At 53.3% G+C, this 14,570-nt stretch overlaps 5 protein-coding genes across 5 annotated transcripts; 2 read left to right on the top strand and 3 right to left on the bottom strand.

The window, feature by feature from the left end:
* Positions 1-2,639: 2,639 nt before the first annotated feature.
* Positions 2,640-3,626, bottom strand: M409DRAFT_65821 (uncharacterized protein; the record flags this gene model as incomplete). Its single annotated transcript, XM_033816680.1, has 2 exons — positions 2,640-3,272; positions 3,303-3,626. 2 exons carry the CDS (start codon positions 3,624-3,626, stop codon positions 2,640-2,642), a joined length of 957 nt encoding a protein of 318 aa, XP_033668581.1.
* Positions 3,627-5,698: 2,072 nt separating this feature from the next.
* On the top strand, positions 5,699-6,630 carry M409DRAFT_21844 (uncharacterized protein; the record flags this gene model as incomplete). Its single annotated transcript, XM_033806056.1, has 2 exons — positions 5,699-6,207; positions 6,261-6,630. 2 exons carry the CDS (start codon positions 5,699-5,701, stop codon positions 6,628-6,630), a joined length of 879 nt encoding a protein of 292 aa, XP_033668580.1.
* A 328-nt stretch (positions 6,631-6,958) lies between these two features.
* M409DRAFT_65820 (uncharacterized protein) lies at positions 6,959-7,833 on the top strand (the record flags this gene model as incomplete). Its single annotated transcript, XM_033816679.1, has 2 exons — positions 6,959-7,758; positions 7,791-7,833. The coding sequence occupies 2 exons, from the start codon at positions 6,959-6,961 to the stop codon at positions 7,831-7,833; spliced, it is 843 nt and encodes a 280-aa protein (XP_033668579.1).
* Positions 7,834-10,683: 2,850 nt separating this feature from the next.
* Positions 10,684-12,604, bottom strand: M409DRAFT_65819 (uncharacterized protein; the record flags this gene model as incomplete). The annotated part of the gene is made up of 2 exons (XM_033816678.1): positions 10,684-12,176; positions 12,310-12,604. 2 exons carry the CDS (start codon positions 12,602-12,604, stop codon positions 10,684-10,686), a joined length of 1,788 nt encoding a protein of 595 aa, XP_033668578.1.
* Positions 12,605-13,180: 576 nt separating this feature from the next.
* On the bottom strand, positions 13,181-14,337 carry M409DRAFT_21841 (uncharacterized protein; the record flags this gene model as incomplete). The annotated part of the gene is made up of 6 exons (XM_033806055.1): positions 13,181-13,200; positions 13,250-13,412; positions 13,469-13,735; positions 13,789-14,030; positions 14,083-14,170; positions 14,227-14,337. The coding sequence occupies 6 exons, from the start codon at positions 14,335-14,337 to the stop codon at positions 13,181-13,183; spliced, it is 891 nt and encodes a 296-aa protein (XP_033668577.1).
* Positions 14,338-14,570: the final 233 nt, after the last annotated feature.

The raw sequence follows: 14,570 nt of genomic DNA, 5'->3' as shown, positions 1-14,570 counted from the left end.
TGCTTCGCCTTAATGTGCTGCCGTAATTTCAGCATGCCGGAGATACGCTGCCACCCTGGAGAAGTCAGGACTGTTGTTTCGTCCAGCCCACGAATACAGCTTTTGATGTGCTGGACCATCGAATCGCATTGCGTTATCAAGACTTGGATAATCTGGAGTGGCAAGGCGTGATCTCCATAAATCATAACAGTGTCTCGACCGAGAGCAGCTTCTTGGATGCTCCACATTCTGCTGTACCAGGTGTGCTCGAACAATTGGCGAATGCATACGAAGGGATCATGCCCGCCTTCTGGTGCAAGCATAGCTCTGACATCTTCGTACAGAGCCTCTTCAGGCGTCTGTAAAAGTTGGCCCAGGGTATTTGCGAGCTGTATCGACCAAGCCGTATCCGGGTGTTCGAGGCCAAGGCACACGGCGACCTGCTCGGATTGCCCAAAAATTTGACTTATTATCGAGACCTGCTGTGTTTTTTCGTGTGCGTCGACTTGATTGATACACAAACAGTCGATCCATAGGTCTCCTGCTTTCGACTGGCCCTTACGTAGAAGCTGCAGATTGACAAGTGCATTTCGAGGTAACTCGATCAGATTTCCATTGATCCAGACGTGACAGTCGTTGCTAGGCGGACCACCCCAAACCCACGACATAGCCTTGTAGGGCACATGAGTGTTCAGAGGTACAGTGCGCAGGCTGCACCGCGGGATTGTGAAGCGGTGCAAGCTCGGCTGTAGTTGAAGAACACGAAACTCGAGTCCTGCCAATGGCTGATATATCTCGTCCGGAGTTGAGGTGAACTCTTCGAAGAAGTAAGGCGTAGCAAGCGACTTAATGATGGCAAACTTCCGAACTGGACTGTAGTCCGAAGGACAGTCGAAAAGGCTCCAGAATGAATCGAAAGGCTCAGTCATTTGTGGAGAAGGACGAGGCTGTCGAAACGCGCTGTCCCAGGTATGCCGACTTCTACAAGCGTTTTGCACTCCGGCTGCCAAGAGAACGCTGTTAACCAGTTGTCTCGCAAACTCCTCGGCGTCGCTTATCCCGGTATTGCCAAGTGCTATGTGTAGAGACCACAGTTCCCAAGCATAAGTCAGCAATGCATGTTTGTGTGCCCGCTCATTCAAACTGTTGGTCTCGGACAAATAGAGAATACAGGCGGTCGCTATTGCTCTGTGAGATCCCAGTGGCTCGAGGTTGAAATGCGTTTCGAGTGTGGGTGGTATGCGTTGGAGTAGGTACTCTTTCACAGAGAAGTGAGCAAAGACGACGTACGGTTCGTCAGCGCCTTGCCCTCCTGCCACAGCATCTTCTGGTTTCAAAAGCTCGAGAGAGATCAGATTCGGCAGCAGCGCAAGCACCTGTTCATTGCTGAGTTGTTGATCCGTTCTAAGAATGGCACCTCCGCTGGTGGATATCATGCAAGCCTCGATGAGCTCTTTCATGAGCAAGGGCTGTTGACAGTAGACAAGCCAGCGAAGTGCTTTGAGTGCGATGTCTCGATGGAAGGGGCTGATCTCATTCAAAATCGCGCTGTAAGTTTCTTCCAACGTTGGCGGCAAGTTCAGCAGTATTTGCGGAATGTCGTTTCGTAGCAGCAGGCCAGAGTCTAGCAATCGCTCCAACTGCAAGTAAGCATATCGGAACCTGTAGTAAATCAGTATGAAGTCTTGGTTGGTTGCGATGGTGCCTTACATTGACTGCTCGGGTCCGGCGAGCTTATCGACGATTTGTTGGTTGGCTTCCTCATCGAGTACGGTAAGATCTCGACACTCCGATAGCCGCCTTCTTACGTAGAGCTCGATATCGTCTCTCACTCTACCTGCTGGAATAGGAACCTGCATCCATCCAGGCAGTAGCGATGTGACGATCTCTGCTGGCCGCGAAGTTGCGAGCACACGCAATTTCGAAGGCCGGCGAGCTGATAAGATGTTCAGGTAGTCGAGAACGTCTCTACGTCTCGATTTGGGATTGATCTCATCCAGTCCATCAATCAGTAAGTAGACTGGGGTTACTTCCCTCGTGGAAGACTGTGGTGTCGTCAAAAGCTGCTCCACAAGATCCTGTAGCTCACGGTCATCGTCTGGGGGTTCGGGAGGAAAAACTCTGTGGTGCTTCTCATATGCGATCTGCAGCTCTTTTGGAATCTCGTCTTCATTGAAGAGCTGTGCCACAACATATCGTAAGAGTGCATTGAGTCCATGACGCTCGTTGCTGGTTGATGAGAAGTAGAAAGCCACTACTCGAGCCTCCTTGAGCTCTTGCGCATCCGCGATTGTTTTATTGAGCGTTGTCTTGCCGCAGCCAACAGCGCCGTGAACGAAAACATAGGAATTTCTGCCGTCAATCCAGGACCTGAAGGTATCGCTTTCTAGGAACCACAGATTCGTGCCAGGCTCTCGCCTAGCGTTCACGGGAGGCCTGGATGTAGGCGGGTTCAACCAGGCGAGAATCTTCTGGCGCTGCTCCTTGTTCGTACGATCCTCATCAGCACTAGACAATCATATTAGCCGATAATTCTGATGTCCCCCAATATCGTTACCCACTTCACCAGCCGTCGAACATCTTGCTGGACGTGATCGACTTTGGAATTGACTTGGACTTTGTCAACAACAGCCTCCTCAACAGGCGATCGAATTTGAGGGCTACTGACTATTCTCAAGAACTTCTGCAATCTTCGGGGTTATTTCAACTTCTTCAGTGTCGACGTATTGCAAGAGCTCCTTTGCGAACGCTGCTGCTGTAGCGGCTGCATACCGCTGCCAATCATCGTTCTTGTGCTCGTTCGCATAATCGCAGATGCCTCTTATGACAACACATGGAAAGCTATTCATAAGGCCAGCAGCCTCCATCTCGTAGCAAAGAGGATGCACGTTCTCCCTCCCAAGCCATTCGATAATGGAGTCTCTTTGCTCTGCATCTTTGATCAGGACGTTTCCAGATGCAATAGTGCCGTAGTGTATCTCAGGAGTGTCTCGAGATTCCGGCTGGCGCAAGGGGTCCTTGTCGGAACCTGGATACCCGTACGGAACCTTCATTTTGGCGTTCTGCTCAAAAGCCTGTAGGAATTCAGGAATCTGCGAGTCTTCCATTTCGTGCTCGGCTCGAAGAGCACCGAGCGCAATGCGCAGGGCCCGAGGGGGACTGTTAAGGAATCCCTTGCGCTCCCGTACAGATGCCCCGGCTTCCACCTTGGCCTTGTACAGATCATACTGGACGACGCCTCCATTTGTGCCGTCTGGGTTGCTCACCACCACGTCGCCGAGTAAGATCTCCCGCTTCAAAGTAAAATTGCCATCAGGAGCTACTTTCTCGCCAGGAAGACCAGCTCCAATCCCAACAAGGAGTCCAATTCGAATATGAGGTAGTGAGGCACGCATGCCACTTGCTGTATCTGCCGCCGACACTGTGCCATATTCTCCAGTAGGCAACGATGCAATGACAACATGGTGCTCTCCGATTCGACCCCAGTCATAGCTGTTGGGATCGCTTGGGTTTTTCTTGAAGTCTTGCGGCTTATCGTGTCTTTCGTCCAAGACTGTTGACGCTGCGGCTCTCTCATGCGGTAGAGCTGCAATCCAGCCGACGGTGTATTGTGATGCATGAGGGAGGGCTTTGCGCTTGGGTGGCATGATGGATTACTATGCTTTTATTCAAGACTGAATTTTCGAGAGGGCCGTTCAACGGAAGGTAGATCTTCCTGCCATGCCACTTCTCAGACAGAGCTTTCAGCTTTCAGCCAGCCTCTAGCTCTGCCTCATGTGCGGATGATCGTTCGCTCGCTTGCATGCATGCAAGCAGCCACGCGCTGCATGGGTTGGTAGCCGCTGAAGCTGCAGCCACATTTTCTTGAAACTATTGTTGCTGTTATATTCACTCATTACGCTGAACGTCTGGTTTCGCGCGAATTATTTGCAACCGAGGTGTTCGAACATGTGGAGGTGGACCTCTTCTCTGAGGGTCGAGCTGGTACTGTGAAAGGCGCCATGTTTTCGCGAAGAGCAAATCTTGATAGTCGTGGTATGTATAGGTGGCCTGAGTGGTTGAATAAGTGCGTGAAGTTCTGGAGTGTGCTGACGGCGCAGTTGCTGAGGAAGTCGCAAAGCCTGGCCCCTGACGCACAGACCACTTCGCCCGAACGTCACCTGTCGCCCAAAAACTACCGCTGATCGAAAACAGAATCAGATGTCGAACAGTCGCAAAGAGGACACGAACACGTTAGAGAACTTCAAGGACGTCGATGTTTACAGTCAAAAATTGCTGGGTCAACGGTCAAAATTCGGCCTGATCGGCTAAACTCGACAAACTCGTTGGTTAACGGATCGAATTCGTCTAGGACTCGATGGAATATGAATCTGGTTGAGAGTGATTGTCCAGAGTACGCTGTTGCAACGTTCAACAACAAAAGTCTTCCTCTTTCACAAGGCTGATGCAGATATCGTTGCAAGGGCGATTCCTCGGTCCAGTACCCTCTCCCACAGACGGCTAAGGTTCGGAGTGACCTCATTGCCGTGCTGGAATGAACGCAGGCGTTCTCGAGAACAGTCACAGGCCTGAGCACGGGCACGGACCACTTCGAGGCATAAAACTCCACGAAATTTCTCTCCGGCTTCCTCTTCTCTTCCTTCTTCTCCAGCTCTCTGTACGTCCACCCCTTCGACCCCTACCCTTTGCAACACTTGCTGACCTTCATTACAGTTGCCTTTTGGCTTAGATCAAGTGTAGTAGAACTTAGCGGAACGTGAAGTAAACCAAAAGGCAGCGTTAGCGTTTGAACTAGGCTTGAAATCGTAATCGTGCTTTCGGAGTAAGAATTTTCCGTACGCTAGCCGGGCTAAGCCACACATAGCCTCGCCGTGCGCAGTCTCGAGACCGAGCTCATTCTTGATCACGCTAAGCGCACGGGCCACCTCCTGGGCATAAAACTCCGCGAAATCTCTCTCCGCAACCTTTTCTCTTTCCTCCTTAGCTCTCTGCAAGTCTATCCATCTGACCTCTACACTTTGACCTCTTGCTAATACCCTTTATAGTTGCCTTTTGGGTATGTCAACACACCTTCTACCTTTATCCGAGTCACCGCTAACAATCTCACAGCTTAGATCAAGTGTAGTATCTGTTCTTTTCAGTTTAATCTCTGAAACGAGTCTACGGACTCATTCAAGATTATTCTTATTTTTGGCACTGGTTCTGTGGCCGCTGGGCTTGCCCATGTCACAGGGCACCGTGTCGCCTGTATTGCACTACCGCAGGCAGACGCGACTCCTTATTTTCAGCATCGTCGCAGTCTTTGACTGGGCGCTGCAGAAGAGTGGTTGAATGACTTAAGCGACGGCGGCGACTCACATACGACGACTTCGGATTTCGACCTCGAGCTCCTTGTGTGCGTTTCTTCCGACGAATGGCCGCGGGAATACATGCCTGTCCCTTCTGGAGAAATGGCCCGGTCACAGCATATGGATGGCTTACTGCGTCGGTCCAACATCGAAGTGACTATCAGAGGACGTGTCTTACACTCATCTTCAGGCCTTGAACTGACATCAATGCCACCAGATTTGCTCCTCCGCCACTAAGAACATGTGATGTTGTGATATCCGCGAGTTGCGGTCGACAATATGCACGGTTCACCACGGCGCGTCGCGTCCTCAGACTTCACCTCAGATGCGAGCAACACTCCCTAGAATCACATCCATAGTATTTGGAGACAATGGCAATGGCTCCACCAGCCAAGCGACGACACGAAGAGGAGGCGGACATTGCATACGCTCAAGATTCGAATAACAATGGCTATCCCACCGCACTCTACGCGCCACCGCCACCACCAACATATTATCCCTCACTCCCCTGCCCAACTCCAACAGGCCAACCACCTCCAATCGCCGACATGATCTCCCTCCTCCGCGAACAAGACCTCCACGACCTTCTCACCCAAATCGTCCAAACCGAGCCTTCGCACTTCGCCCACGCCCTCCTTACCGACACCTACACAACCCACATCCTCGCCCAACGCGCCAAAGTCATCGACTTCGACCACTACAGCAAGTCCGCCTGGTACACATTGAACAAATCCCACTACACCAAACTAAGCGGCTCAAAGCAATACGATGCCTCCTGGGATGCCATGGCGGAGGTGACGGGGTGCATACATGCGATTGCGGAGAGGGCGACGCCGGAGACATCATACGGAACGAAGTTGAACGCTTTGGAGACGTTGCGGTGAACGCTTTGGAGACGTTGCGGAAGATTGGGAAGACGGTCTTACTCTTCAGCGGCGACTGTCTAACCTCAGAAGTGAGGAAGCAGTTTGCGAGTGATCATTGCTTGGAGGATACAGTCAACTCCATCTTGGAGGGCATGACTGTGGAGGAAAGGATTCAGGCGGGACAGAACATCTCAGAGATTGGAAAGCCGAATCTTTTGGAGAAGATGAGGTGGGTGCATAATGATGGGGATGGGTATTGTATCTTTGAAGAGATTGGGTATGCAGTTGAGGTCTTGGAGTTTGGGGAGACGGAGGAAGAGCAGGATGGTGAGGAAGAAGAGAATGAAGAGGAGGATTATAGTCTGGTGGTCTTGAACCCGATAATTGCGGCTGCGCAGCCTTTGAACGGATTGAACCATGTAATTACCATTGACTGATCTCATAGGCGATACTCACAACCATGGCAACATGCTGGAGGATAGAACGCTAGACAGCAGATGTACATTGGAGAGAGACATCGCAATGGACTAGCGGCGCATGGTGTATGATTTAAACTCAAGATGTGGCGTACCAACTCGCCTACTTCTCGAATAGCTGCATGGAAGGCGGGATGGTGGCGGCCTCGCATGAGAGGGCGCAGTCTCGCCATGGCCCCGAGTCACAACCTCACAGCGTCGCCAGCCTTGCGCATTTCTCCTCTCTTCAACAGCAACTTCACGGTAACTGGCCATCCAAAATCTCGTCTGATATGCGTTGTCAAACGCAATGCGGCTCCTCAACACATCCACCCTAGAGTTCCGATCGTTCGCGGACAATGATCGACCGCCATACGCGATCGCCTCGCACCGATGGCGCGCAGACGAATCGACCTTCAAGGACTTTCAACAAAAGCGCAACGTCCTCACTGCTGGGCATACCAAGGTCCTCGGATTCTGTCAGCTCGTCGACCGAATGAACACCCGTGCAGGACCGTCAAGAGCGCTTAACGACCTCGGGCTACGGCACCGCTGCGACTGGCTCTGGATCGATTCGTGCTGCATCAACAAGGAGGATGGAGCGGAGCTGTCTGAGTCAATCAACTCCATGTTCCGCTGGTATGGTGATGCTGCTGTCTGCTATGCGTACCTCGCGGACGTCCAACCGAACCAGAAGTTCAGAGCGTCGGCCTTGGACCTCGCTCGCAGTGAATGGTTCAAGAGAGGATGGACTCTTCAGGAGCTGATCGCCCCGCGCACCGTCGTGTTCCTTGCGAACGACTGGGACATCCTGGGACACAAGTGCGCGTACAGTGAGCAGGTCTGTGGAAAGGTCTGTCGGGGCTATGGCGACCGCTTGAATAAGCTCCTTGCACAGATTACAGGCATACCAATAGATGTCATTGGAATGCCGTCCATCAGCCACCTCAGGAATATCTCCGTCGAGCAGAAGATGTCGTGGACCGAACGAAGAAGCACGACTCGCATCGAAGATCAAGCTTACTGCCTGCTGGGTCTGCTCGACGTCTTCATATCGCCGATATATGGAGAAGGCGAGTATGCGTGGACGAGGCTGATGCAACAACTCGAGTACAATCAGTCAGCAAAGTTCCCTGGTCCAGGGGCGAAATCGGCAAAGAAGAGCCAGATGTGGTTTCGACTTAAGCAAGTCAAGAAGAACATTGTCGAAAAGGGCCGCTTCGCCACCCAGACCACGGTTAGTGCTGAGATCAGTGGACACGGGGCAACGTCAATACCAGCGCCAGGTAAAGGCGCCTGGTCACTGTCGACTTTGAGCACTAGAGCAAGCGGACCAGAGCCCCCTCGAGGCCAGTGGTCGTTGTCAGCATTGGACTCCAGAGCAAGCGGACCAGATCCCTCTCGGGGGCAGATTTCGATGCCGGCAATGGAATTCAGAGCACATAGCGGACCGTCACATGCTCCTCGAGTGCCAATCTCCATTCCACAGCGGGATACTCCGGCGCTGTACACATTACCGACTCATGCGACTTATCGCAGCAACGGAACAGACCCACTGCAGTACATCGCAGGATTCGCTTCTCTGAAAGGGCCTCCGAGGTTTCTGGACTCTCAAAAGGAAGCTGTGATGGTACAGCCTAAGGGATTGCCGGTGCCGTTGGAGTACTCGCAAGAGACCATCAAGGCGACACAGGGTAGCTCCGTCTTGCGAGGCCTGGAAGATCTGTCTTTACCACCTCCCGCAGCGGAGCTCAAACACCGCTATGGCAGCGGCTGGTCGTTTCACAATGCAGATGGGTACCAGTCAGTGTGGTACCACGAGCTTCCTGCGGCTGTTTCAGATCTGGGTAACGACGAGAGGCTCGAGAAGGCACGCAAGGTCAAGGCTCGTTTCAATTTCAAACCTTCAGCTCCCGGCCAACTTGCCTTCGAGAAGGGTGATATCTTAGTCGTGCTAGAGTCTTTCCATGAGCATTGGTGGAGAGGCTCACTGCACGGAAGAACGGGCATTTTCCCCCGATCATGTGTTGATGAGTTGGACACCCCAGGTGAAGAAGAGAGGGTTCAGAGAAAACAGCAGTCGAATGCCAAAGCCAACGTCTCGACGCTTGCTTCAGGCGAGGAGCCTGGCCTGGACGACTGGGAAAGACACGATGCAAGATCACCTGGCGCATGGTCGGACGTGCAATCTCAGCTGGTTTCGGACAAGGTTGATAAAGCGGTCTCTGAAGAAGGGCAATTGAGGTCGCAGTCTGGCAAATTTGAAGCTGGCGAACGTCGAGGAGGGCCCGTCAAAACGTCGAGTACTTTGGTCCGGAACTCTGTGCGGAGGAAACCCGTGAGAAGGGCAACACCTTTCCGCAAAGAAGACGTCGATGATGAGAAAGAAGATGACCAAGTGCGAGGATCTGTCGATCCACCACATTGGACGCCGGATTTGACTGAAGAGCAGCTCAACGCGCTTCCTGACGGTCTGAGGCAAGCATTCGTCAGCCATACACGTACGAGCCAGATCTACACAGAGCTTTCGACGCTGATGTACAAGTCATCTTCCCCAACCAAGGCCATGCCAGCAGAGCTGGAGGAGCAGACTGTGGGGCCGGTCGGATTCATCGAGAGCGACCAGAGTGTACTCGAGAAAGACGCTAGCAGTATTCAGTCGGAACACTTCGAAAGCCCACATTGGCGGGAGTCTGTCGAAGTCGTGCAGCCCGAGAAACCGGCGGCGGCAGAAGTGACAAAAGAGGTCTGGCCCAATGATCCTCAAACGCTCGAGATCAGTCATGAAGAAAAGGCGGGCGTCTTTGTGAAGTCCACTGATGTTCTGACTGCATCAGAGGAGGACCAGAACATCACCATACCACGGGTCGTGCTCAGGGCGCTCCTTGATCCAGCAGCGTTCGCCAATAACGCTGATACGTCCGACCAGACCGCGCAGCTTGCCAGCACCGCCGTGGAGTATATTCGATCCTTGCTCCTGTCACAGTCTGGCGCAGATCTGCCGCCGGTGCAGCAGACTACCAGCACGGTAGAGGCATATCGTCTCGAGACCTCCAAGTTCCAGCAGCATGTGTCTGTGGCGGAGACGGTGTCCACGATGGTTGGAGACTCGTCGTCAAGTCTGGACGGTTCGGAGGAGTTTGGTAGCATTAGGAGACAGGGCACGGCGGAGTCGTGGCATTTGCATGGGGTGTGGGCGGAGTCTGGATGAGGTGTAGCTGCCGTATCGATGAGGTGAAGCCACCACCGAACGTGGAATTTTGTTAACTGTAGCGAACTGATGAAGCTTGTTTGAGTGATACCCATATGGAAAGCGTATCGTGATAGTCAGGACACTTCGATTTGAAAGGAGGACTTAGTTCGACAACCTTCAAGCGTCACTTGTCTTCTTCACTGGGAACAGCAGTGAGTACCCCCTTCAGTCTGGTCAAAGTGGAGCGTATCGAACTGCTGTCTCTCCGCCTTTTCGTGAGCGACTATGCTGCTGATTGTACTCCATGCTGCTTAGACAGCGTAGGAGTAACGGTGATAGATGTTCCACTGTGAGCGGAAACCCGAGGGTAGAGGTTTTGATGATATCTGGTCGCAATTGAGAGCAGAAGAGAAGAAGAATGCGTGCAAGGAGGGGCGAGGAAGGATTGCACGGCGCCAACACAACACAACACAACACAACACAACACAACACAACACAACACAACACAACACAACACAACACAACACAACTAAAGACACGAGTGATGAAAGAAGTGAAGCTTTGTTCAGAAGAGAATTTCATTTCAGCATGACAACTCAGTCTGAGGAGACGAGATACCCGACCCATTGCCCATTCCCCTCCAGTCGTCAGATCCTGGACGGGCTCATGTGTGTCCGCCCTCCGAAACAGTCTTGTCATGTGAACTTGCGCCGTACCCAACGCGCAGTCGTGCGCTCATGCTATGCATTATTCGTATTTGGAAAAGAAAAAAAAGTCCCCCAAACGCCATGCTGGCAACGCCCACAATCCCATCCACGCTATGCAACTGATGATGATAACAATCATGCATCAGCCATCTCAACGTCAGCTGGTGAAGTGAGGACGCTGAACTGGCCACCGGTGGTGGCTCCGTTCAGCTTCTGATCGCGAACAGCAGTGTTGTCGATCAGGGTGGCGACAGGAACGTCGTCGTCCGTGCCGAGACCGGTTTGGTAGTTGGCGGAGAAGCCCCAAGACCACGCCTTGCCATCCTTGGTGATGACGATGTTGTGATCGGAGTTGGTAGTGACCTTGATCACTTCTCCTTGGATGGCGCTGACCTTGGTTGGCTCAGCCAGAATGCGTGGACGATCGGTCTCGTCCTTGATGAGGGCATCTGCTGGCAGCTTGGAGAGTTGGTCAGCGGCGATGCCGGTCTGTGCGCCATCGATGCGACCCCAGATGAGGCAGTCGCCGTCTTCGGTGGCAGCGAGACTGTGGTGACCGCCTCCCTTAATGCTGCTGATGTTCTTCCCCTTGAGCGACTTGACCACGGTTGGGTTCATGACGACCGCATCGTCTTGGCCAGCATTGTCCATGATGCCAGTCTCGCCGAAGTTGTTGAGGCCCCACGCGTAGACTTCTCCATTCTTGGAAATGGCGAAGCTGTGATAGCTGCCAGTCTCGATGGAAGTGATACGGTTCTTCGCGCCCTTTGGAAGACCGAACTCGCATGGAATGAGACCCTTCTCCTTGGTGCGCTCGATGATGCGGCGACCGAGCTGGTTCTGCTGACCCGAGCCCCAGGCGTAGACGGCGCCCTTGGTGTTCATGGCAAGGGCGTGGTTTGCGCCAGCTTTGATGCTGGCAATGTCCTTCAGACCAGGAACAAGCACTGGGCGGTTGGCGATCTTGACCTCTGGCGTGAAGCCGAAGATGCCGTCGTTGCTGCGGAACGTGCCCCAGCCATAGACCTTGCCGTCATCCGTGAGGACGAATGAGCTAGAGTCACCTGCAGCGACCTGCACGAAGCGCGTGCCCTCTGCAATCTCCGTCTCAGACCAGTCGACCTCTCCTGGAGTGCTCTCCTTAGGGTTGAGACCGTTGTCGTCTTTCTCATCATCATCGCTGTCATCTGAAGCAGCGTCATCCATATCCTTCAATCCTCCCTCCCACTCGGTGTCACGCCCAAGAGTTCCTTGGTCGTTCACGCCCCACGTAAGGATCTTGTTGTCATGCGTGAGCGCGACGCAGTGCATGCCACCAGCTTCGATCTGCACAACACCGATGTCCTTCGCGCTGAGGTTTGGGTTGAGACGTGGACGCTTGACGTCGACTGCCTTCTTGGCGGTACCGAGTCCGAGTTCACCGGCAGTGCCCTCGCCGAATACGTAGACGTTCAGACGATTGGTGGGTGGCTCGCTGATGACCTTGCCTTTGGTGATGACCTTGACCTTCTTCGCTGGTGCAGCTGGTGCCTCATCGGCGGCCTTGCGCTTGCGCGACGGCTTGGTGGTTGCCTGCTCGGTGTCCTCTGCAGCATCCTTCTTTGCTGGCGCTTTCTTGGTGGTAGGAGCTAGAGAGGAATGTAAGCGTCTGTCCAGGTCAAGAAAGCAGAGCGTGAAGGGCTCGAAGGAGGCCATGTCTGCAGGTATGTAGCGACGACACGACAGCGTGCGTGCATATGATATAGGGGATGGTGTACTTACCCTTGGACTTGGTAGCGGCCTTCTTTGTCTCAGTCGTCTCTCCCTCAGTCTCAGGTTTTGTCTTCTTGGGCCGGCCACGAGCGGCGGGCTTCGCGGTGCCATTGGCCTTTGCGGCGGTGGTCTTCTTCGTGGCGGTGGTCTTGGTCTTAGACTTGTCGGCTGCGGCGGTCTTGTCCTTTGCTGATGGAGCGGGTTTGGTGACCTTGGCTTTGGTGTTGGCCTTTGGCTTGAGAACGGTCGACTCAGACGCGTTCTTGGCCTTGCTGTTGCTCTTCACGTATTTGATCTGCGCCATCTCGTCCCCTGTCTCACTCGCGAGTGTTTGTTTGATGTATTCGCTTGCGCTTCGAGTGTGGGATGTGTGGTTGCGCGTGCGTGTTGATGGAGAAGTTCGATGCGGTTGCGCGTGTTGTTAGCACGAAGCTGGAGGTCTTCCAAACAAAAAGCCCGAGTCAACTGAAGGGGGAAGGTTTAGCGAGCAAGATTTCGCGCTAGTAAGATTTAGAGTTTGCGCCTCACGACACCGCATTCACAACACCTGGATGCGCACCTTCACATTTCCTAGGCGCCCGCAGGCATTCGCTCAACACCATTTACTACGTCTTGACGAGGGACGTACGTGTGGTAATACAGTCATGTGATTCTTGGGATCGCCCATCGATCTGAAAGGTAGGTATCTACGGAATGTACTGCAAGTATCCACTGAAGCGCCTTATCTCCTAATCCCAAGAAACAGCCCAGAAAAGACATCGAGAAAGACATCGTACGCCCGCTGCTCCATATGCATAGCGGCAGTCTCAGAACGCTAATCGTGCAGCAGAAAGAGTCATAGGAAAGCAGTGAGGCACCAGCCTTCTCGGTCTGAGTCAGCCTACCAGGCCGTGAAGCCCCCTGTTCATATGTTAGCACGTTCACCACGATGCCAGTTGGAAAATCATACCGTCGACGAGCATGCAACTACCGGTCATGAATGACGACTTGGGACTCAACATGCAAACGACCGCCTCCTGGAACTCCTCAGGATCCGAGATGCGACCCAGCATGTTGCTCGACTCCCAAAGCTCCTTAAGATGAGGCTCGTCTTCGAAGTTCTTCTGGACCATCTGCACTATCAATCAACATCTCATCCGATTCTACCCGCAAGCTGGACCTGACTTACAGGGGTGTTGATGTTGCCTGGACAGAGGACGTTGACACGGATCGGCTTGCCATCGATCGCCTGGCCCCACTCCATAGCCAGACTGCGTCCAAGCTGCTCAACTGCGGCCTTGGAAGCGTTGTAGACGGAGCAGTACAGGCCCCTATTGGCAACCTTGCCACTCATCGACCCGACCAGAACCATAGCGCCAGGCGTCTTGTACTTGATCATCTGCCTAGCACAAGCTTGCGCGCTCAGGTAGACTCCGCCGAAGTTGATATTCATCATCTGGAGAATAGAAAATCAGCGGTCATTACGATACATCACAGGACCATGCCTACCTCGGTGATCTTCTCTGGTGGGTAGTCGAGGGCCTTCGTGACTCGTTGCACGCCGGCAGCCGCAACGAGGCCATCGAGTCGAGAGTGCTTGCCTGCAATCTCTGCGACGACATCGTTGAGGTCAGAGGCATGCTGGACGTCGACCTTGCGGTAGTGGAGACTGTCGCCGAACTTCTGGGCAAGCTGATCCCTCTTCTCATAGAAAGCTTTGTCGGGCTCTTCGAGACGGTCGAGGCAGTAGACTGAAGTGTTAGCTGGCAGTCTTGGATCTTGTCTCATTCACATGCAACTTACCCTGGCCTCCCTCCTCTACCAAACCCTCAGCAAGCGTCAGACCGAGACCACGTGCACCTCCGGTAACGATGAAGACTCGACCTATGAACTGGCACGCAGCGTTAGCACCTTGCGACGACGAATTCGAGGCATCGCTGAACGAACCTTCAACTCGCGGAACCTGTGGCATAGGTTGATACTGTCCGGGTCGGACAGTCTCTGCGCGATTGAAGAGGAGGTGTTGTCGGTATCGGTGCTGGACTTCCTCGTGGACATGCAAGGAAGGCGCTGCGTGCATGGTCCTGCAGCGAATCGGCTAGCTTGCAGCGTGAAACCGGCACGCAGGGTCAAGGTGGGTCTAATGCGGGAAAGCATGCTTGTGTATGCAGGTGTTGTATTGAAGTATCTGGTGTGGTGTTGTTGCGTCAAAAGAATTCAAGATCGGTAGAAGTGTTCTAAAAGTACTTCGGCCGCAGACGAACGCATGTGAGTGGCTTCAAGGTTCATTC

The sequence above is a fragment of the Zasmidium cellare genome (genome assembly GCF_010093935.1).
Source record: "Zasmidium cellare ATCC 36951 unplaced genomic scaffold M409scaffold_14, whole genome shotgun sequence".
NCBI classification, from domain to species: Eukaryota; Fungi; Ascomycota; class Dothideomycetes; order Mycosphaerellales; family Mycosphaerellaceae; genus Zasmidium; species Zasmidium cellare.
Note: the sequence above shows the minus strand (reverse complement) of the source record. Positions and strands in the feature narration are given on the sequence as shown.